Genomic DNA, 21,293 nt, shown 5'->3' with positions numbered 1-21,293 from the left:
AGTAATTAGTTCTTCTATCGAAACATGATTTGAATGTAAATATTTCACCAAGCTATATGTGTGATCTTAAAAGATGTTTTTCATTTTTTCCAGTTGGTTCCTATTTCTAAGAAAATAAGTATGTATTTAGTTTTTATTATAGAAGATTTGACATGATAAAATTATGCAGTGTCAACGATCTGTTTGAACTGGTTTGATGCAAAAGTAAAAGGCTCACAATTAGGTGAAAGAGTAAATAGTGTGAGCTATAAATAACATGCATGAGAGATGTTTAGATCACAACCAAGTAGCTGCACATGGATGCCACGCAGTAGTAGTTTCTTGCTCTCAAATTTACTGAACTGCTATCAAGCAGAGATTGTAAACATTATTCACCATTACTCAGAATTACATATTTAACACAATGGTCACTTCATCACTTCCACCTTTTCCAACCATGTTTAAACTTGCCAAATCCAAACCTTCCATGCTTCCAACGTTTGCCAAATTTCCCATGCTTGAACTTTCCATGACCAAAATAACCACCATGTCCATAATGATGATGTCCATGAGACAAATGGTGAGCACCATAAGCAAGAGCAGCTGCAGCAGCACCCCCTGCTAACAGTCCTCCCATGCCAGCTCCACGTCCTACATATCAGAAGCCATATCAGAAATCATATCAGAACTATTTACCAACAATAACAATAAAAACATTATCTCACTAAATAAGATAACATGGCTGTTATTGTTGCCTATTTAAAACTGGTTAATTCATCAATACATTATACTTGAAGAAAACAAACTAGTTAATTGGTCGATACATTCTATTTGAAGAAAACACAGCTAGGTGAATTTAACTTCATCTATTTGGGGTCAACTGTGAATAAATAGTAAGCAACAAATAAGATATGTCCAAAGAGGGAATTGTGAAAGCCAAAACCCAGGCTTATATGTTGCTGAGTATCAACATTCTTGAAGCATGTTGATCTTTTGCTTAACAATTTTATGAACATAAGATCTCCTCCAATACTTTATCAGTCTCTTAGTGAAGTATCAACAGGATACCATTTTGTTAAACTTTGCTATACCATGTTCACCAAGATTGACTCATAAGTACTTTTTACAACCCTTATGGTAATTTGTAGTAAAAAATATATCATAATGTGCATGCAGAATAGTCTCTATTGAAATTCATATTTTTGATAGTTTTTTGTTCTTCAAAGTGTGTGCATACGGGTTTTTGTGACATTGTTTTGTTAGCATCACTAATTCCTTAAGGTGTAATTCTAGCAGACTTACCTAGGTATGTCAGTAATGAGCTAGCCTAATTGATTAAACCATTCTTATTTTGTAACTGATTTGGTAAAAGTACCTGTTTTACCAGGAAGAACACACGATAAAATAATAACAAACGGATACCACTCTATATTTCCTATTTCATAATTCACTTTAGAGTATTTGTATTAGCTGCGTGTTTGTTTAAGACCAAATTAGCCATTATAGCTTCACATATTTTGGACTGTTTAATGCAGATTTTGTGATAGATGCAGTTTTTGGACACTAATCCAAAAACATCTTTTTACCATACATTTTGAATTAGTTTCACAATAAATGATGTCTTTTTTCCTCAAAATATTTAAATGAGTTTATAATCCCACATATTTAAATGAACAACAGTTGGAAGTAAGTCAAAACTATTTGGATAAAAATGATTTTGACATTTTTGTGTCCTTGTTTATTGTATTCTGCTTTTCCATAATCATGTAAAAACGACTCAAAGTCCCACATGGAAATATTCTGTATATGAGTAAAGAGCATTAGCTATAAAAGAAATACTTGTGGCATNGAGAAACATACTTACCTGGATGGGGTCAATGAGTGATCANAAAGGCTCATGGNCTAGAACTGTGACCTTCATTGCACAANGAAGGGGTGCTGTTCTAAGGTNTGNCCTAGTGGCAGAGCCTACATCATAATCTGTGGCAGAGGGGGCTTGTGTTCGCGCAGCCCCTACTATGTAAAGTTTAACACTTTTTCTATTAAGTCGAACTTCATTGTTCCTTTAGATGGGCCTACGGAGAATGTTATGTTCTAAAATGATTCCAACCTCGGAATTTTTGTGATGCAATTTTATTTTGGTAAGTTTCGTTACTATTTTGATGATGTTTTTAAGTTTTTGACGAAATATTTCTTCACAATAAAATATTCATTTTTCCTCAAAATGCTTATTATCCCACATATTTAACTTTTTTGCTGATTTGTTTTATATGAACATCCATTCTACGTATTAAGTGATATTACAAAATTATGTTGGTGACATCTGTGTTTTCTTGGTTGTATTCCTAAAAGAACTTTTTTAGTTTAGTTTATGGGACTTAAAGGGTGTCAAGTTTTAAGTAGACTTGGCTTTCTTCAATTATTCGAATAAATATATATTTATAAATTTTGGAATAAGCCAAGTTGATATAATTATTCTTAGTGCCTTGTTCAATCAACTGATTTATGTGGGATAAAAAGGATAGTATGACCACTTGGTTTATGGTTGATGAGATGGTCATACATTACACATACTTCGCATATATTTTATAAGGAGATGTGAGAAAGTTTGTTGAAAACAAGGAGGGCCGTGTGTGTTATAGTGGGAGGGATTCTGTCACACTGCTAGTCCAAAAGCAGTTGCTTGCGTGGGTAGTTACCGTGGGTAGTTACTGTGACGATCACAGGGAAATGTAACTGGTGTGAGTGGGAAAAGTTGATTCTCGAGATTCATGCGTCTGTTTGAAACAAAAGGTTGTGTTTCGTGGATCGTTGATCGTGTTGGTTTCAACGATTGAGATTTGTCTACAAAAATCGCTTTTTCGACTATAAATAGTGGGTGGGGTCGCTGTCATTTTCACACTTACTATTTTTCTTACTTCTTGCGATCAAGTGTTTTCACTTATTTTCCTATACTAAGGTGATAATGTTGATCGTGAAACTTTTTTCGTTTGAGGAGTTCGTAGGATGGGGAGACCAGAGGTATACTGATGGTGGATCAGAGTCGTCATCGTCATCTGTCGACTCTTCTATCCTAGGGTCAACTGAGCATGGCAAGGCCTCGGTTGACGAAGGAATAACTATGCACATAAATAATGAGGCTGCTCCTATCGATGAGGGTGCGACAACTGCAGTGGAGATTGATGTCATCCGAGAGTGGATAGGGTTTTGTGCGACGTTGCCACCTATTTTCGGATATGGTTGGGCTCTCCATGAGATCGTGAATTACGTTTCTTACTTCAGCATTGGTTCGTCTTTAGAGGATTTCAGGAACCATAATAACCTGGTGAGGGAGGCTACATATGCTGAGTGTTTTAAGCTTGTTGTTTGCAAAAGAATTGAGTAGGCTTGTCACGGGAGGGAGGGTTATGCACTGGACTTCTTCTATGTGTATTGGATGATATTCCGCGACATGTCTGTTCGGCTGCGTTCTTCGAGTTTCAGATGGATGTTTTGTGATAGTTGAATGTGGCCCATATCCAACTCCACCCAAACAGGTGGATTTTTATGCAGGCATTTGTTGTTGTCTACAAGGCCTTAGACCGGGCCAAACACCAACATCTTTCTTATATTTTTTTCGAACCCGACTGCACTTCAACAAGTTGTGAGTGTCTCTTATTTTGGAGAAAGACCAGACATTGTTCACCCTCTTCCTGTAAAGGGTTTAAGACCAACTTCTTAAAGGTCACAATAAAGGAGGCCAGTCAGTCAAGGTTTTATTTGAAATAGAAATTCCTTTTTTGCTAGACTGAGCATCCCAAAAGGGTAACCTATTTGGGCGAAATCTATGATGACACCAACGGAAATAAAGGTGGTCGGCTTGATCAATTAGTTACCTCGCAAAGTCCCTTCCCACGACCTCATCAATTATCTTGACTCAGACACTCTATGTAGTAGAGTGTTCAGTAAGCCTTTTGTTACATACTACTTTAATTTGGTTGTTTTCAACTCATCTAAATTTTGTGTTTTATTTCAGATCTCATGACTACTTACGAAAAGGGAAAATCGGGCACCTTTGCTATTATGATCGTTCGGCGTAAAGAGTAGCTTCAGCAGAGCAGGGAGGGCACATTACGTCCCCCTCCCCACAACAACCACTTTTTCTAAAAAGTCCAAGATCTAAGACTTGCATATCCTTCGCTTCGCGTAAACATTATTTTGTAACTGATTTGGTAAAAGTACCTGCTTTACCAAGAAGAACACACGATAAAATAACAACAAACGGATACCACTCTATATTTCCTATTTCATAATTCACTTTAGAGTATTTGTATTAGCTGCGTGTTTGTTTAAGACCAAATTAGCCATTATAGCTTCACATATTTTGGACTGTTTAATGCAGATTTTGTGATAGATGCAGTTTTTGGACACTAATCCAAAAACATCTTTTTACCATACATTTTGAATTAGTTTCACAATAAATGATGTCTTTTTTCCTCAAAATATTTAAATGAGTTTATAATCCCACATATTTAAATGAACAACAGTTGGAAGTAAGTCAAAACCATTTGGATAAAAATGATTTTGACATTTTTGTGTCCTTGTTTATTGTATTCTGTTTTTCCATAATCATGTAAAAACGACTTAAAGTCCCACATGGANATATTCTGTATATNAGTAAAGAGCATTAGCTATAAAAGAAATACTTGTGGCATTGAGAAACATACTTACCTGGATGGGGTCAATGAGTGATCANAAAGGCTCATGGNCTAGAACTGTGACCTTCATTGCACANNGAAGGGNTGCTGTTCTAAGGTCTGNCCTAGTGGCAGAGCCTACATCATAATTTGTGGCAGAGAGGGCTTGCGTTCGCGCAGCCCTTATTATGTATAGTTTAACACTTTTTCTATTAAATGGAACTTAATTGCTCCTTCAGATAGAATTAGATTTCTATTAAATGGAACTTAATTGTTCCTTCAGATAGAATTAGATGGGCCTATGGAGAATATTATGTTCTAAAATGATTCCAAACTCCAGAATCTTTGGGCAGTTTTTTCTGGAAGTTTTTAATGAATTTTTATTTTGGTAAGTTTCATTATTATTTTGATGATGTTTTCATGTTTTTGTCGAAATATGTTCACAATAAAATAAAATGTCTTTTTTCCTCAAAATGTTTATTATCCCACATATTGAACTTTTTTTGCTTATTTGTTTTATATGAACATCCATTCTACAGATACAAAATTATGTTGAAGACATCTGTGTTTTCTTGGTTATATTCTGTTTTTTATGTCTTAAAATACGGTTTTTCCTAAAAGAACTCGTTTTAGTTTTTAGTTTATGGTACTTTAAAAGGGTTTCCAAGTTCTAAGTCTTCTCTCAGCTGTTCGGTAGACTTGGCTTTCTGCATCTTTAACGTTAAAAGTCAATGTTCATCATACGAATGCTTTAGTAATAAATGCCTAATAAGTAATTAATTATCTGAATAAATATAAATATGGATTTATAAATTTTGAAATAATCCAGATGGTCCAAATAGTAATATTTTTTAGGGTTGATATAATTATTCTTAACGGTTCAAGTAGTAATGATTTCTTAGATTGATATAATTATTCTTAATGGTCCAAATAGTAATAATCTTTTTGGGTTCATATAATTATTGTTAGTGCTAATTCTATTATTGTTCAACCACTATTCAACCAACTGTTTTATGTAATATCAAAAGGATAGTATAATTACTTGGTTCATGGTCATCTTTTTAGTATAATTACTAAAAACGACTCAAAGTCCCACATGGACATATTCTGTATATGAGTAAAGAGCATTAGCTATAAAAGAAATACTTGTGGCATCGAGAAACATACTTACCTGGATGGGGTCAATGAGTGATCATAAAGGCTCATGGTCTAGAACTGTGACCTTCATTGCACAAAGAAGGGGTGCTGTTCTAAGGTCTGCCCTAGTGGCAGAGCCTACATCATAATTTGTGGCAGAGGGGGCATGCGTTCGCGCAGCCCCTACTATGTATAGTTTAACGCTTTTTTTATTAAATAGAACTTAATTGGTCCTTTAGATTGAATTAGACGGGTCAATGGAGAATGTTATTTTATATAATGTTTCCAACCTCGGAATGTTTGTGCTATCTGAAAGTATTTGATGCAATTTTATTTTGGTAAGTTTCGTTACTATTTTGATGATGTTTTCATGTTTTTGACGAAATGCGTTCACAATAAAATAAACTCATTTTTCCTCAAAATGTTTATTATCCCACATATTTAACTTTTTAGCTGATTTGTTTTATATGAACATCCATTCTACGGATTAAGTCATATTACAAAATTATGTTGATGACATCTGCGTTTTCTTGGTTGTATTCTGTTTTTTATGTCTAAAAATACCGTTCTTCCTAAAAGAACTTGTTTTAGTTTAGTTTATGGGACTTAAAGGGTTTCCAAGTTTTAAGTAGACTTGGCTTTCTTCAATTATTCGAATAAATATGTATTTATAAATTTTGGAATAATCCAGGTTCGTATTCTTATTCAATCAACTGTTTTATGTGGGATCAAAAGGACAGTATGGCCACTTGGTTCATGGTTGATGAGACGGTTATACAATACACATACTTTGCATATCTTTTATCAAGGAGATGTGAGGTTTGTTGAAAACAAGGAGGACGGTGTTATAGTGAGAGGGATTCTGTCACACTGCTCGTCCAAAAGCAATTGCTCGCGTGGGTAATTACCGACGATCACAAGAAAATGTAACTGGTGTGAGTGGGACACGTTGATTATCGAGATTCATGCGCCCGTTTAAAACGAAAGGTTGTGTTTCGTGGATCGTCGATCGTGTTGGTTTCAATGGTTGAGATTTGTCTACAAAATCTGCTTTTTCGGCTATAAATAGTGGGTGGGGTTACTGTCATTTTCACACTTACTATTTTTCTTACTTTTTGCGACCAAGTGTTTTCACTTATTCTCCTGTACTAAGGTGATAATGTCGATCGTGAAACTTTTTTCGTTTGAGGAGTTTGTAGTGAGGGGAGACCAGAGGTATGCTGATGGTGGATCAGAGTCGTCATCGTCATCCGTTGACTCTTCTATCCTAGGGTCAACTGAGCAGGGCAAGGCCTCGGTTGACGAAGGAATAACTATGCACATAAATAATGAGGTTGCTCCTATCGATGAGGGTGCGACAGCTGCAGTGGAGATTGATGTCATCCGGGAGTGGATAGGGTCTTGTGCGAAGTTGCCACCTATTTTTGGATATGGTTGGGCTCTTCATGAGATCGTGAATTACGTTTCTTACTTCAGCATTGGTTCGTCTTTAGAGGATTTCAGGGACCATAATAACCTGGTGAGGGAGGCTACATATGCTAAGTGTTTTAAGGTTGTTGTTTGCAAACGAACTGAGTAGGCTTGTAACGGGAGGGAGGGTTATGCACTGGACTTCTTCTATGTATACTCGACAATATTCCGCGACATGTCCGTTCGACTATCGTTCTTTGAGTTTCAGATGAATGTTTTGTGATAGTTGAATGTGGCCCCTATCCAACTCCACCTAAACAGGTGGACTTTATGCAGACGTTTGTTGTTGTCTACAAGGCCTTAGACCGGGCCAAACACCAACGTCTTTCTTATATTTTTTTTGAACCCGACCGCACTCCAACAAGTTGTGAGTGTCTCTTATTTCGGAGAAAGACCAGACTTTGTTCACCCTCTTCCTGTAAAGGGTTTAAGACCAACTTCTTAAAGGTCACAATAATGGAGGCCAGTCGGTCAAGGTTTTGTTTGAAATAAAAATTCCCTTTTTACTAGACCCAACATCCCAAAAGGGTAACCTCTTTGGGCGAAATCTATGATGACACCAATAGAAATAAAGGCGGTTGGCTTGATCAATCAGTTACCTCGCAAAGTCCCTTCCCATGACCTCATCAATTACCTTGACTCAGACACTCTATGTAGTAGAGTGTTCGGTAAGCCTTTTATTACATACTATTTTAATTTGGATGTTTTCAACTTATCTAAATTTTGTGTTATATTTCAGATCTCATAACTGCTTACGACAAGGGACAATCGAACACCTTTGCTATTATAGTCGTTCGGCATAAGGAGTAGCTCAAGCAGAGCACGGAGGGCACATTCAATGTTCAGGTTGGGATTTGCATGGCATACTTCGTAAAAACTCCTAAGGGTATTGACTCGGCCAAAAAGTTACAAATCACTCAAAAAGACCTAGAGAAACAAAGACTTCAATCACCAACCTAAAGAGACGAGAAAGATCAGCAAAGAAACTAAGAAGAAGGCCTCGACTTCCCTTATTGAGCCTTGTACCACATATTTAACTTATGTGCTAATTTCTTTAATGAACAAGCGGAAACCATTTGGATCAAAAATGATTTTGACATTTTTTAATCCTTGGTTATTGTATTATGTTTTTCCATAATCAGAAATACACTTTGTAGTCGCATAGGTACATTACTATAAATACAACTCAAAAGTCCCACACTGAGATATTCAATATATTAGTAAAGAGCATTAGCTATAAAAGAAATACTTGTGGCATTGAGAAACATACTTACCTGGATGGGGTCAATGAGTGATCAGAAAGGCTCATGGCCTAGAACTGTGACCTTCATTGCACATGGAAGGGATGCTGTTCTAAGGTCTGCCCTAGTGGCAGAGCCTACATCATAATTTGTGGCAGAGGGGGCTTGCGTTCGCGCAGCCCCTACTATGTATAGTTTGACACATTTTCTATTAAATCGAACTTAATTGCTCCTTCATATGGAATTATTTGGGCCTACGAAGAATGTTGTGTTCTAAAATGATTACAATCTCAGGATCTTTCGGAATCCTTGATGCATGTTTTGGTAAGTTTCATTATCATTTTAATGATGTTTTCATGTCTTTGACGAAATATCTTCACAATAAAATATAATGTCTTTTTTCCTCAAAGTGTCTTTTTTCCGCTGATTCGTTTTATACGAACATCCATTCAACAAAGTTATAGTTGCAAAATTATGTTGATGACATTTGTGTTTTGTATTCTGTTTTTTTATGACTAAAAATAAGGTTCTTCCTAAAAGAACTAAATCACACAGAAAGGTTTTTTTTATGCCTCACATTGAAATATCCAAAAGGATAGTGAAGAGGGCCTTGCTCAAAACGGTTTTTTGAGTCCCACATTGAAATATCCAATAGAATAGTAAGAGTATGAGCGATGAAACAAATGCTTGCGGAATTGATTATAGGCTCATGGCAGTGACCTTCATTGCACTTTGAAGGGATTCTGTTTTAAGTGCTGTCTGAGGGACAGATAATCCGGGTGACAGAGTCTACGTCATAATGTGTAATAGGGGATTGTGTTCATGAATGATTTGCTAATTTTTTATAAATGCTATAATTTTCTACTTAAATTAAGTTGTGAATGATTTATTTGCTGGTATTATTTTAATTATTGTTGTGTTGGGTATATTATTCTTACTTTCCAATTTGAAGTTTCCTTCCATGGGATATGGTTTGTTGATATCTGAAATTTCATTGTGATAAATTCTAACAGAATAATGTGAAAGTAAATTCTAAGTATCTCAATAATATTGTGTATGGGAAGGGAAAAGTTACTATTTTCAAGACTTCAAACATATATAATCTCCATAGTACTGTTGAAGTGTACCTGCAGAATATGGAGGCATAGCTTGTGGATAACCATGAGGAGCAGGGTAAGCTGGTGGATAGTGCCCTGAATGAGGATAAGCATTAGGTGGATACCCTCCAGGAGGTGGATATGCTGGTGGTGGTGGTGGTGGATATTCTGAAGGATAGTGACCAGGATGAGGATACCCTCCTTGTGGTGGTGGATATGCTGGTGAAGGGTAGGCTGTTGGAGGGTACCCTCCTGGAGGAGGGTAACCTGGAGCTGCATATCCAGTTGGAGGGTAGGGAGGTGCACTTGGATACCCTATATGTGGAAATATACCTCTCTCACTTGACTCATCATCATCATCTTTTCTATTGCTCATCTTGATTCAACCTTACAACCAAGAAAAAGAAAAAGAATATGATCAATGAAAAACAGTTTTACATTTACATCCAATCACAAACCAGTTATAATTCCAGAAAAGTTTATAAATAAGATATTAAATTGGAGTTTACACCAATCTTTCCAAGGATGGAATGAGATTATTCCTTAATCTTGACATGATTCAGTAATCCATCCTTCATGGACAAAAAAATCAATACTGGTTTTTTGTTTAGTGTCCTTACAGAACAAAAAATGATTCAGGATAAGTTCATAAATATCCTGAACAGGAGCAAGGAAAAGATTATAAACCTAAAATCAATATCAATATCTAGCAATCCCTGAATGGATGATCAAGAACAAGGTTCATCACAGCATTCAGAATCTATCAGAGTTTGATCAAACCCATGTTTCCTTCATGATCATGCCAAAAGATAAAGGAGAATCTGAGAAGAAAAATAAAAGCAAAAGCACTAAAATTGGCACAATCCAATAACCATGAAGAACCCTGTTGATCATGTTGTATAGCATATACAAAAATTTACCAAAGAAAAGAAGAAGAATCAGGACATGTCAATCAAACCAGACTGGAAACAGAATTCATTTCCACACAGAATATTAAGCAGCAACCATGGAAAAGAAGAATATCATTGTTGCTTCATTCTTACTCAAAGGGAATTTGTGAGTGCTTTCTCCAAAATATTCTAAAGTTGATGAAAGAAGATAATTGCCTCCAAAAGAATAAGAATGAATAAATTGAAACTTTACCTGTTCTTATACCTATCATTCTCTTCATTTTGAGGAACACATGTATATTTACGCGTTTACGTTTTCTTGAAAACTGTTACAAAAACAATTTCCAGGTAAAAGACCATGAAATAGTTTAATGATTTTTAATATTAAATTAAATCGATTAAATTTTTTTTAAATTGTGTGTATACTAAATTTATCATCATTAAAAGAACTGTTTAACAATTAAATTAATTTTGTAGGATATTTTTAATGTAATTATAAATTTTACAAATATATATTTACACCATGGGTTACTAACCAGTTATAATTTTTGTTGCTCATGAATAAAATAACGAAAAACCAAAAACTGTTGTTTTGTTAATGTTCGTAGAATCCCGCTGTCCTTTTCCTTTCATTAGTCAATGTTGGTGTGATTGTTAGGTATGCAGTTACATTAATTTTAGTAATTGCCCATAAATTTTATAGTTTAGAAAAGAAAGGATAAATTACTTGCAAGACAATCAAGCTTGTTAGACTGTAATCTTTATTTTATTTTAATTACTTTTTGAGATATTCAAACATTTGAGTGAAAAAAAAAATATTCAAACAAAATTTTTAAAAAATACCCTCCTCTCATAAGACATGTGTGAATATATATATATATATATATATATATATATATATATATATATATATATATATATATATATATATATATATATATTATCCTTTACACTACTTTGAATTTTAGTTAAAAACACTATTGTGGTTAAAATATTCCTTAATGAATCTCACCTAAACTATGCCTACCATTCTACCAACCCTACCTTGTAAATTGCATGGACAACTACTTGTATACTTTTTATTGTATTTGAAACTAAAATATAGTTGTTTCTCTTGTTTCAGGCCTTTGTATCAGAAAATCACATGAAATCATGACTGATCCAAGTTGAGTCTTCTATGTAAGGGAAAAAGTTTGTGACTTTTCTTTCCACAAAATTACTTTTCAACAGTAGTAGTACTTGATCATATAAAATTACACTTCAAATACATAATACAAAAACCCTAAACCTTAACCAATTAGGTATGATATGCACCATGAGAACTTCATTGGCAAGCACCCTGCAGACAAAAAAAAAGTCCAAGCATGTTGTGAAAATTTGAGGTGTCATGTGGAGTGCACAGTGTGTCTCATGAGTGTTCCTTTCCATTTATGTCTGACATGAATAAGGTTGTCCTTTTTGCTTCATAGTAGGAGAGCAAATCAACAAAGTAGTTAATCTTGAGAACTCATATTCATATCTGTTTCTGGTACAATCTTCTAAAGATTTTTGCACCTTCAAGTTCTGCATGGATCTCTCTCTCAGTCCTTATTCCCATGGGGTTGCTTAACAACCACCCTTCACTGTCACACAATATAGCTGGGTTGGAAACATTTATGTGTTTCAGTGCTTCAACTTCATCAAACTGATTTCTCATGTCAAGTGCCACTTGAAGCACATCAGACTGTACAAATACCTGTCATAACGTCGGTGTATTTTTAATGTTCAACAGAAGACAACATAAAAAAATCCAACAGAGAATCTGGACTCTTGTTTTAGTATATATCAGTTGCTTCCACAATCTTTATGACAGTGACTACCCACAATCAATATAAAGCACAAGAGGAGAGGGAAAGTGTATGTGAGAAAATTTTGTTTTACTCATTTCCTCTGACATGTAGAAAATGCCATTCCATGCATTATTACCCCCATTAAGGTAAAACATCATGTACAAACTCTCAAGCGTGTTGCTGATAACTGTCTTCTAACTGGAAGATAATATATTATACAGCACAGGTTAACTAATGTGTCAAGTATTTTCGGAGATTTATATTTCTCAAAACCTAAGCTTTTTCATTATCAGTTCCTTAAAAAATAATTAAAGAGTAACATACATATCTCAATTAAATAAATTGATAGCATGGTCCATCTTCAGTCTTTATTTATGGAGCAAGCTCTTTACAACCAAAGTAAAAAACATCTAAAATAAGACAGTATAGTATTAGAAGGAAATCTCACAGAATAATATTTACCAAAACTCTAGATGAACACGCATGAGGTTGCAATCATGCGGAAATATACCTGTCCCCCTGGCATTAAATTGTCCACTATAGCACCAACCAAAGGCTTCTGGAGAACTCTTCTTTTATGATGTCTTTTCTTGAAATGTGGGTCTGGACACTGCATGTGTAGGATGAAATCACTTAACCACAAATGAAAGGCTTTTTATGTAAAACCCTTAAGTAATGACAATGTAGCCAACAAGCCCTTAGCTCTGTGGCACCCTTTTCTTACATTGCAGTGCTACACAGAAAGCAACTCACCAGAATTGAGACTAAGACCAAGGGCCCAGGATATGATTCTACCAACTGCTTGAAAGAAATTGTGGCATTTGCAAACATGAAATGTCTGGCATTTTAGTGTAACAACAGTCACTACTCCAGCATTGAAAAAGAAATACATATATAGAGTTTTAGGATAGTACATGTTATTGAGAGCCAGATCCTTTGCCCATGTCTCAGCACGCTTGACTATCTGCAAAAGGAAGTATTGCATTTTCAGACAAGATATCCCCTATATTCAAAGCTTAATGAGCTCAACAGATAAGAAATAAAAACTGATTGAAAGAAGCAATTATCGAGGGCATTTAAAACCAAAAGTGATGGAAAGAAAAGGGTTCCATACCCTTTCCCGGATTTCCAATCCCAAAAAGTTTCTCTTTTTAGGAGTTCTTTTAGCCAACCACATTAGAAATCTGCCACTGCCTGACATTGTTTACAAATTACAACATCAGATATGCTGAATAGGTGTACTTAGTGAAATGATTCATTGATCCTAGTCCAATAGATAATTCTTAATGGCATTTTTATGTCAAGGGTAAAAATTAATGAAAATGATTCTTATATCAATATGAAAAAGATATTTTGATTCAACAAACCAAAAGCCAATTGCAACCTCGGTATTATATCATGTAAGAAACTAGTTCCATCATTATTAACTTCACTTCCACATACATGATATGTGCCAGTCCATAACAGACACACAACAAAAATGCATCAAATCAATTTATCATTGAAATTCAGGTTACCACATCCAATGTCCACCATGAGTGGCAACATTGGGTCTGCAAAGACCTGGTTCCAGTCTGGTACTTGTGCAGGAACCTATAAAGAAAAAGAGCCACCTTCAGTGGAAAGCAAAAGGCTACTTCAATACATGATGAATGACTCATTGAACCAATAGTCCAACTCTATGCCACAGAAGCTATTTAAGTGCTGTTTCTGTATCTGCCTCTGGATCTCCACAACAATGCATCACAAGTTTAATTTTGGTACACTATCAATGCACAGATGTATATACTGTCAACTAATTACTAATCCTTGTAAATATGACGGTTAAAGTAATTATTACAGATGTCAGCAATCTTATCATGCATAATCATAGAGTAAAAGACCTTTACATTTTCAGCATTCTATTTACATTCTTAATTCCTATACGTCTTTGTATAACAACTTGAATAAACATGGCCAACAATGAATACATTGAAAGCAAATGTTGTGACAAAAATTACACTTTAAGTGAAACATACTTTTCTGAACATGCTCTACATCAGTTGGACTTCAATGGAAAACATGGATCTTTGTGAGTTTCATTTCTTATTTAACAAGTCTCCCTCCTAATTTTATAATTTCCAATAAATTTTAACCCATAACATAATACGTGTGTTGAAGATTGTGTCACTTGCATTCCTATTTATCTATGTATGTAATATCATAGATATTCATTCATACACAACTTCTTACAAAAATAATAATAAAACATGAACCCTTAGCTAAAATAATTGAATGCAGACATTGAATTTATAAAGAAACACATTACAGAGAAAGAAGCACTTAGAGGATTAACATGTTGCCTGATCCTGAGGTGACCCAGATCCTGAAATTGGATACACAACATAACATGGTTAAATAAATAAACAGCAAATCCAAAAGTAAAAAACTAACACACACAATAACAAACTCATAAATATAGTAGTTCCTCTTGTATTATGTTATGCATCACACAGATTAATATTTTTTTTTTTAAACCACCATTATAGTCCCTAAAAGTGTCTAATACTGTCACCTTAGTTCCTGAAACTGATAAAATTCAAAATAAGTCTCACAAAGTACAATTCGTCAATCAGAGTGGACTAAAATTGAAGACAGAAAATGATAGTAGTAACATGTCATTAGGAACAAAAATGTCAGCAAGCGATTAAGTTTAGGGACTGAAATGAAAGATGGGAAATTTCAGTAACTTGGTTAAAGTTTCTTACTTTTAAGGACTAAGGGTGCTTTAACAGAACTACTATTCTCTCTTTTCACTTTTCAATTACAACTATATCAATTTGTTTCTTGTTTTGAAATATTCCAATGTGAAACAAAATCATGGGTTTGAGAGTGGGAAAATCACGCTAAACCATTAAGTGGACGTATGAAAATAACAGTACCCAAAAAAATATGTATATGATTTATATAATGAGGAATACAAAAAGGGTTACCAAGTTGTAAGAGAGATTGAGGTCAGCATATTCCAATGCCACCATTTCTGAGCTTCGTTGATGTGCCTGTTGGAGTGTGGATTGAGCTGAAGAGGACACGTGGCAGTTTGCGGAGAAAGAGAGAGAAGAAGAAGAAGGAGGAGAAGAAGCGAGAAAGGGTGAGAGACGTAACATTAGTTGCGAAGAACTCTGTAATTGCAACAACAAACGAGAGGAAGAAGAAGAAGAATAAGCCATTTAACGTTGTTGTTGGTATTGTTGTTTTTTCTACTTTCACTTGTTCTGTTTTGTTTACCCATTTTCGATTTTAGTTGATTTAAGGTTTTGATTAGTTTTCTCTCTCTCTCTCTCTCTTTTTTTTTTTTTTTAATAAATACGCAAATTTATCCCTAAAAAATGACTAGTTACTAATTTCTTAATAAAATTTTCATATAGACAAGTGCTGGAAAAAATCATATAAGTTTTGTATGGGTATTTGATACATAGATATAAACTTTCTTAAATTTATATAAAAGAATTACATGCAAATTGATTAACTACATAATTTTTTAAAACATTATTTTAATTAATAAACCCGTGTGTATTGTTTAATTTTTCCATTAAGTACTTGTTATTTCACTAGTAATCTTACTTATATTCACATTTTAAAAATTTAAATAAATAATATTAGTGTTATTATAAAATGATAAGTAATTTTTACTTTTCACAATTTTTACCTTAAAAAAATAGTATAGATTATTTGTTTTCTTAGTTGCTTTGGTAATTGCTTTTACAAAGAATCATTAAACTTTTTTCAATCATGTAATTAAACAAACAATAATAAAATTGAAAATGGCTTGAGGGAAGGGTGGAGAAGAACTGAGTTCGTTTGGTGCTGGAAAGAGCAAGACACACAAGGCATGGCGGTTAGGCAAAGAGCAGTATCTGCACTTCCAACCCTTTTACGCACTCTTCGGAAAGAACCGTTAAAGCCTCACAGCCATGTCAACGCGTTACCCTCTCTTCGACGCGCTTTCTCTTTGTACGATCAGATCAACCTCATCGATCAAGTCCCCGAAGACCAGCTCCGATTTCAAGGGTTGGTACCAACCTATCTTCCCCTTTTGTTTTTTGTTCATGGAAAGTTTTAAATTTTAGTTTTTTTTTTCATGTGGGGATTGAGGAAGAGAGTTGAATGTAAAATGTGTTTTCTCCAATTTCATCTTCCCCTTTTGTTTTTTGTTCATGGAAAGTTTTAAATTTTAGTTTTTTTTCATGTGGTCTTTGAGGAAGAGAGTTGAATGTAAAATGGGTTTTCTGCAGTTGTCTCAAATAACATGGTGACAGGATGTATAACTTGATGCAGGGAGTGAAATTGATTGTAATATTTTTGCTCCTTGTTTTTCATTCTTAAAATGGGGTGTTTTAGATTTTAGTTTCCTATTCTTCTTCTTCTGTTAATTTAGGGTACGAGGAAGACTATTGGATGTGAAATGGGTTTTCTTGAATATTCTCAAGTAACTGGACTTAGGGACTTAACTTGGGTGTAATTTCTGTTCATTTTTTCTTCATTCTGGTATCTGGGTGTTTAAAATTTTGAATTTTTAATATGGGGTTCGAGAAACAAAGGTGAAAGGGAAATGGGTTTTGTGGAATTTTCTCAAACAACATGGTGACATGATATGTAATTTGATGCATCGACTTAGCTTGGTTGCAATTTCTCTGTTCCTTTCTGCCTTTCTGGGTTTTTTCTTCTCATTCTGAATGTAGGGTGTTTTAAATTTTCATTTTTTTCAGTATTGCGTTCAAGTAATAGACTTAATTGATTGTGAAATTGGCTTGTAGCATATGATTTTTGCAGGACTTAACATGTCTGTAAATTGTTATTATTTTGTTTATTTCAATTTGTTTAGGTATAATGATACGGGGTTTACTGTAAATGGGGTTGAGTATGAAGGAAGCTTGCTTTGTGTTGGAAATTTGCTCATGTCTTGGAAACCTAAGAAGTTTTCAGAGATCACTGCTGATAGGTTTGCTTGTTCTATGTTCTATGTTCCCTGTCTCTTCTTCCTTATCTTTGTTAGCAACACTTTTATTCAAATAAGCATTTATGCATTCTCCTGTTCCTCTAAACCCCTATATATGAATGAAGCTGTTGTATTTTATCGTTTCTTTTACAGTTTGTGTTTGTCCTGAAATTGATCCGTTACGCCTAAAGTTGAAGAATGGAGTGTTAACTGTGCTGCCTTATTGAATCAAATCCAAGGTTTTCAATTTACCTTTGAAGTTTGAAGAAAAATAGAAGAAAAAAACTGAACTTACATTAACTCATAATAATATTTCTGAATGTATGTATACGAGCTTAACTTATCTATAAGCAGAAAATAGTGAAGCAACAAAGATTATAAACCGAAAGTCAATCTGTCTAGTAGTGTTTTCTTTATCAGTTTTGAAACCTGTAAATGGAAATTCCACTAAAAGCTAGAAATTGTTGCCTCACAAAATGGCGTTTTGAATGGTTGCAACATGAATGAATCATGTGCACGAACATGCTATAAGAACTTAGATAGTGACCACTGTCTTACTGTAATGAAATTGATCTAGTATGCTGGCAGATGACTACCAGAAGAAACCTTAAACCTTGCTATGCTACACCAGTGCACTGGAAGCCTCGCAATGAGAGCTTAACCCAGAACACCACTCTTAAATGAAAAGGAAGAATTTTGAAATACTTCTATGGACAAAGGAATACGCAAATCACTAGTACTATCATGCAAAAAAGTAGCCACAAGTGTGGAAATACATAAATGAAACTTAAAAAGAACTGAACTTGAGAACCAGGCAAAAGCACCATTGGCAAAACTATGACTTGCATAGGTTAGCTTGAGATAAAACTGCCAAAATCAGGAATGAATGAAGAACTTGGAAGGCAAACACCTGTGTCAAAATGTATTCAACACCAAGTGACATGACATCTCAAGCTCTTGCATGTTTTGGCATGTGAACAGCTGGGAAGTAAACTGATGGTATGGTAGTTTGCGCATGGGCAACAAACACTTCTGATTCTCTGTGGTTCTTTATTTTCTCTATTTTGTATTTTCTTGCTTTTCTCTCATGCATTCCTTTTCTTCTCAAAGTATTTGTAGGACCCATTGTTTTCTTTAATCTTTTGATTACCACTTTTAAATTGCATTACTTGGATTCCTTTGTAGAGGGAGGGTATTTATAATGTGTTTATTATCCTTCTTGAATCGTTATTTTGTATATCCTCAGAATTGAGCACACTAGAAATGGATGATAACATCTTATGATTGGCAATTATTAATTCTACTTCCAGTTTAAAGGATGTGTGCATCGTAGTGTAATAGTTATGTTATGAAACATGCAGAGAAGCGACAAGAAGTAAATGCAATATAACTTTCTAGTTTCATCTCTGTTTAGGGGAAAGAGCATTATGTTATCTTGCTCTAATATGTTATCTTGTCTCTTCTTACAGCTTGTCACTCTTCCAAGTTATTCGTCCTATTCCAGGTAGGATTTTTTAGTTTTGACATCCATTTTGTTTTGCTTAACATTCTCTTTCTCCCAAATTTTGGTGAAGTTCTACTTTTCCTTTTATATTTCCCTTTTGGGATTAGGTAGGATACTTCATAATCTTTTATTCCCTGAATGAATGATTAATGAATGCATGCTTTAATTTCTAAATCACTTTAGAAGTGGATGACATACTTAAAACAGGCGGGTCCTATACATGCAATATATTGAAGTTAGTTTCATTGTATATATATGTATGTTGTTTGTTGTAGTTTGTTAAGTTAGGACCTTAAAGTGGATACATATCTCTCTCAAATAATGCAAATTAGTAGAAGAAATATCATTTCAATTTGTTGTGTCCTATCTCTATTTCTCTTTTCTTATCTTTGATATATTGTTCCATATACAGCTAATTACTTTTAGTTAATTTCAACACATTGCCTTTTAATTGCTTTTAATCTATATTAACCGACTCTTGAAAAAATTATTTGCCAGAGATTTTGATTCTTGGCTGTGGAAGGAACATTCAACATGTAGATCCTGAACTGAGACGGTTTATTCGATCTACTGGCATGAAATTAGAAGCTGTAGATTCGGTATCTATATGATTTATTTAGTTTGAGACTTTTGCTTGATTATATTAGTTCATCTTACATTGCTGGTTTGGTACTCATTATCATGTTTTATTAAGTATTCTAAGTAAACTAGCACTTAGGAGGTCCTTGTATGTTGTGGGTATAGAAAGAGGCATCAGAACTATTAAACTTGTTTCTAAGATTTAGAAAGTAATGGATTTAAGAGGATAGACCAAGAATAGAAAAAATGAGACTTTTATAATTTTCATTTTATTTGATCAATGATGATAGATAATTTGCATCTATGTGTAATTATTACTGAATAATGAAATTAATATATGGTATTAATACTTTAAGACTTATCCATGCTATTATTCTCATCCAGACATTTCCAAATGGTGTAAGAAAGATGCCAACCAAAATTTCTACTTTAATTGGTTCTCTGAATTTTGAATGTTACATGATTTGTTTACTATTCATCAGAGTTTAGTTCTATTATGCAGTATCAGTATAAAAGCTTTTAACACTTCCAACTTACTAGAAGTTACCACCCTATTTATGAGAACTATTTTACCATGCATGGCAATCCATAACTTGATGACTGCAAAAATCTATATACTGAGTTAATGCTTTTGACTATTTACACAGAGAAATGCAGCATCAACTTACAACATACTGAATGAAGAAGGTCGAATTGTGGCTGCTGCACTTCTTCCACATGGAGTTTCTGCATGAAGCTTGGACCTCTTCACATCCATTCCATTAAGGATCTTAACCCAATACTTTGAGACATGCTTTGATTTTTCACGTTTAGAAAGTTTTGATATAGCAATAGCACAATGTGAATCAAACTCATCTTAGTCCTTTGATGTCTGCTAAGGCTTTCAAGTGTAATAAAGAGAATTGAAATGTATAGACTGCAGCAAATCCCTGCAAATTTGGACTCTAGTTACTTACTGCTTGTTTGGCTTCAATGCTATCTTACTTTCTCAAGAGTTAATGCTATTTTACTTTCTCAAGAGTGTAATTGGAAAATTTTCTCTGTGAAGCTTGTGATTACTAATTGCATCCAATTCTATTAGTAAAAAGATTAAGGGTTAAATATGTTTTTAGTCTCTATATTTTGGGGCGATTTTGGTTTTAGTCCCTCTTTCAAACTAAGGTACAATTTAGTCCTTTGACTTTATAAAACTCTAGTCCTTTTTACCAAATTTTTTTAACTTTATTTGCGGTTTTAAACGTGTTTCTCAGTTAGCATTGAAGCAAAAATATGTCAAACAATGTAAACAATTCAAATGCTATAATGAAACGTGCTTGAAATAACAAATAAAGTTAAAAAAATTTGGTAAAAAGGACTAAAATCAGAGTTTTCTAAAATTGAAGGATTAAATTGTATCTTAGTTTGAAAGAGGGACTAAAACCAAAATCGTCCCAAAGTATAAGGACTAAAAACATATTTAACCTAAAGATTAAAATATCCTTTCTTGTTGTATCATGTTACTGTTGTTGTCGTCGCCAGGGGTAAAATAGTCATTGTCTCTCCTGTTTCACTTTTTGTGAGGAAGAAGGGAGAAATATTGTATTCTCTTCTAGAGTTCAATAACAGATTTCTAAGTATTAAATTTCACAGAACATCTTCTTGTGTTCACAAAATTTGGATTGATTTATCAAATTAAGGATATCGTTTTTTATGATTAGATATATCTTTTTGTTTCTAAATTATTTAAAAGAACTGTGTTTAATTATTAAAATAAACTATATACTTATTTTATTTTAATATTGCATAAAAATAATGTAATTTTTTTTCCAATAAACAGTACATAGATATTATACTATAATATATGTTTACTTTTATGAAATGCAACGACAAAATATTATGTAATTTAATTAAAAAATAAAATACAATTTTATAGA

At 33.9% G+C, this 21,293-nt stretch overlaps 3 protein-coding genes and 1 long non-coding RNA gene across 9 annotated transcripts; 2 read left to right on the top strand and 2 right to left on the bottom strand.

Annotated features, from left to right (window-relative positions):
* Nucleotides 1-161: 161 nt before the first annotated feature.
* LOC106774354 (glycine-rich protein A3) lies at nucleotides 162-10,816 on the bottom strand. 5 transcript variants are annotated; one of them, XM_014661321.2, is made up of 4 exons: nucleotides 10,521-10,601; nucleotides 10,288-10,421; nucleotides 9,631-9,987; nucleotides 162-630 (listed from the first exon to the last, which is right to left on the bottom strand). In XM_014661321.2, exons 3-4 carry the CDS (start codon nucleotides 9,974-9,976, stop codon nucleotides 416-418), a joined length of 561 nt encoding a protein of 186 aa, XP_014516807.1. In that variant the 5' UTR covers nucleotides 9,977-9,987; nucleotides 10,288-10,421; nucleotides 10,521-10,601; the 3' UTR covers nucleotides 162-415. The 5 variants fall into 5 exon arrangements, with proteins under 5 accessions (XP_014516807.1, XP_014516810.1, XP_014516805.1 ...); XM_014661324.2 differs by lacking the exons at nucleotides 10,288-10,421; nucleotides 10,521-10,601 and adding an exon at nucleotides 10,744-10,816; XM_014661319.2 differs by lacking the exons at nucleotides 10,288-10,421; nucleotides 10,521-10,601 and adding an exon at nucleotides 10,644-10,743.
* Nucleotides 638-4,844, top strand: LOC111242523. Its single transcript, XR_002669644.1, has 2 exons — nucleotides 638-2,120; nucleotides 3,995-4,844. It is a non-coding gene; the product is annotated as an uncharacterized LOC111242523 (long non-coding RNA).
* Nucleotides 10,817-11,570: 754 nt separating the features above from the next.
* Nucleotides 11,571-15,576, bottom strand: LOC106773773 (tRNA (guanine-N(7)-)-methyltransferase). 2 transcript variants are annotated; one of them, XM_014660521.2, is made up of 8 exons: nucleotides 15,292-15,576; nucleotides 14,628-14,684; nucleotides 13,837-13,912; nucleotides 13,434-13,513; nucleotides 13,234-13,283; nucleotides 13,073-13,157; nucleotides 12,831-12,929; nucleotides 11,571-12,225 (listed from the first exon to the last, which is right to left on the bottom strand). In XM_014660521.2, exons 1-8 carry the CDS (start codon nucleotides 15,526-15,528, stop codon nucleotides 12,004-12,006), a joined length of 906 nt encoding a protein of 301 aa, XP_014516007.1. In that variant the 5' UTR covers nucleotides 15,529-15,576; the 3' UTR covers nucleotides 11,571-12,003. The 2 variants fall into 2 exon arrangements, with proteins under 2 accessions (XP_014516007.1, XP_022642139.1); XM_022786418.1 differs by having other exon boundaries at nucleotides 12,119-12,225; nucleotides 12,782-12,929.
* A 540-nt stretch (nucleotides 15,577-16,116) lies between these two features.
* Nucleotides 16,117-20,425, top strand: LOC106772938 (NADH dehydrogenase [ubiquinone] 1 alpha subcomplex assembly factor 3). Its single transcript, XM_014659584.2, has 5 exons — nucleotides 16,117-16,369; nucleotides 17,184-17,300; nucleotides 18,767-18,801; nucleotides 19,300-19,400; nucleotides 20,028-20,425. The coding sequence occupies exons 1-5, from the start codon at nucleotides 16,191-16,193 to the stop codon at nucleotides 20,112-20,114; spliced, it is 519 nt and encodes a 172-aa protein (XP_014515070.1). The 5' UTR covers nucleotides 16,117-16,190; the 3' UTR covers nucleotides 20,115-20,425.
* The last annotated feature ends 868 nt before the right edge of the window (nucleotides 20,426-21,293 follow it).

The sequence above is a fragment of the Vigna radiata genome, chromosome 9 (genome assembly GCF_000741045.1).
Source record: "Vigna radiata var. radiata cultivar VC1973A chromosome 9, Vradiata_ver6, whole genome shotgun sequence".
Classification (NCBI taxonomy): domain Eukaryota; kingdom Viridiplantae; phylum Streptophyta; class Magnoliopsida; order Fabales; family Fabaceae; genus Vigna; species Vigna radiata.
This window is presented reverse-complemented; position numbering and strand designations above follow the sequence as displayed.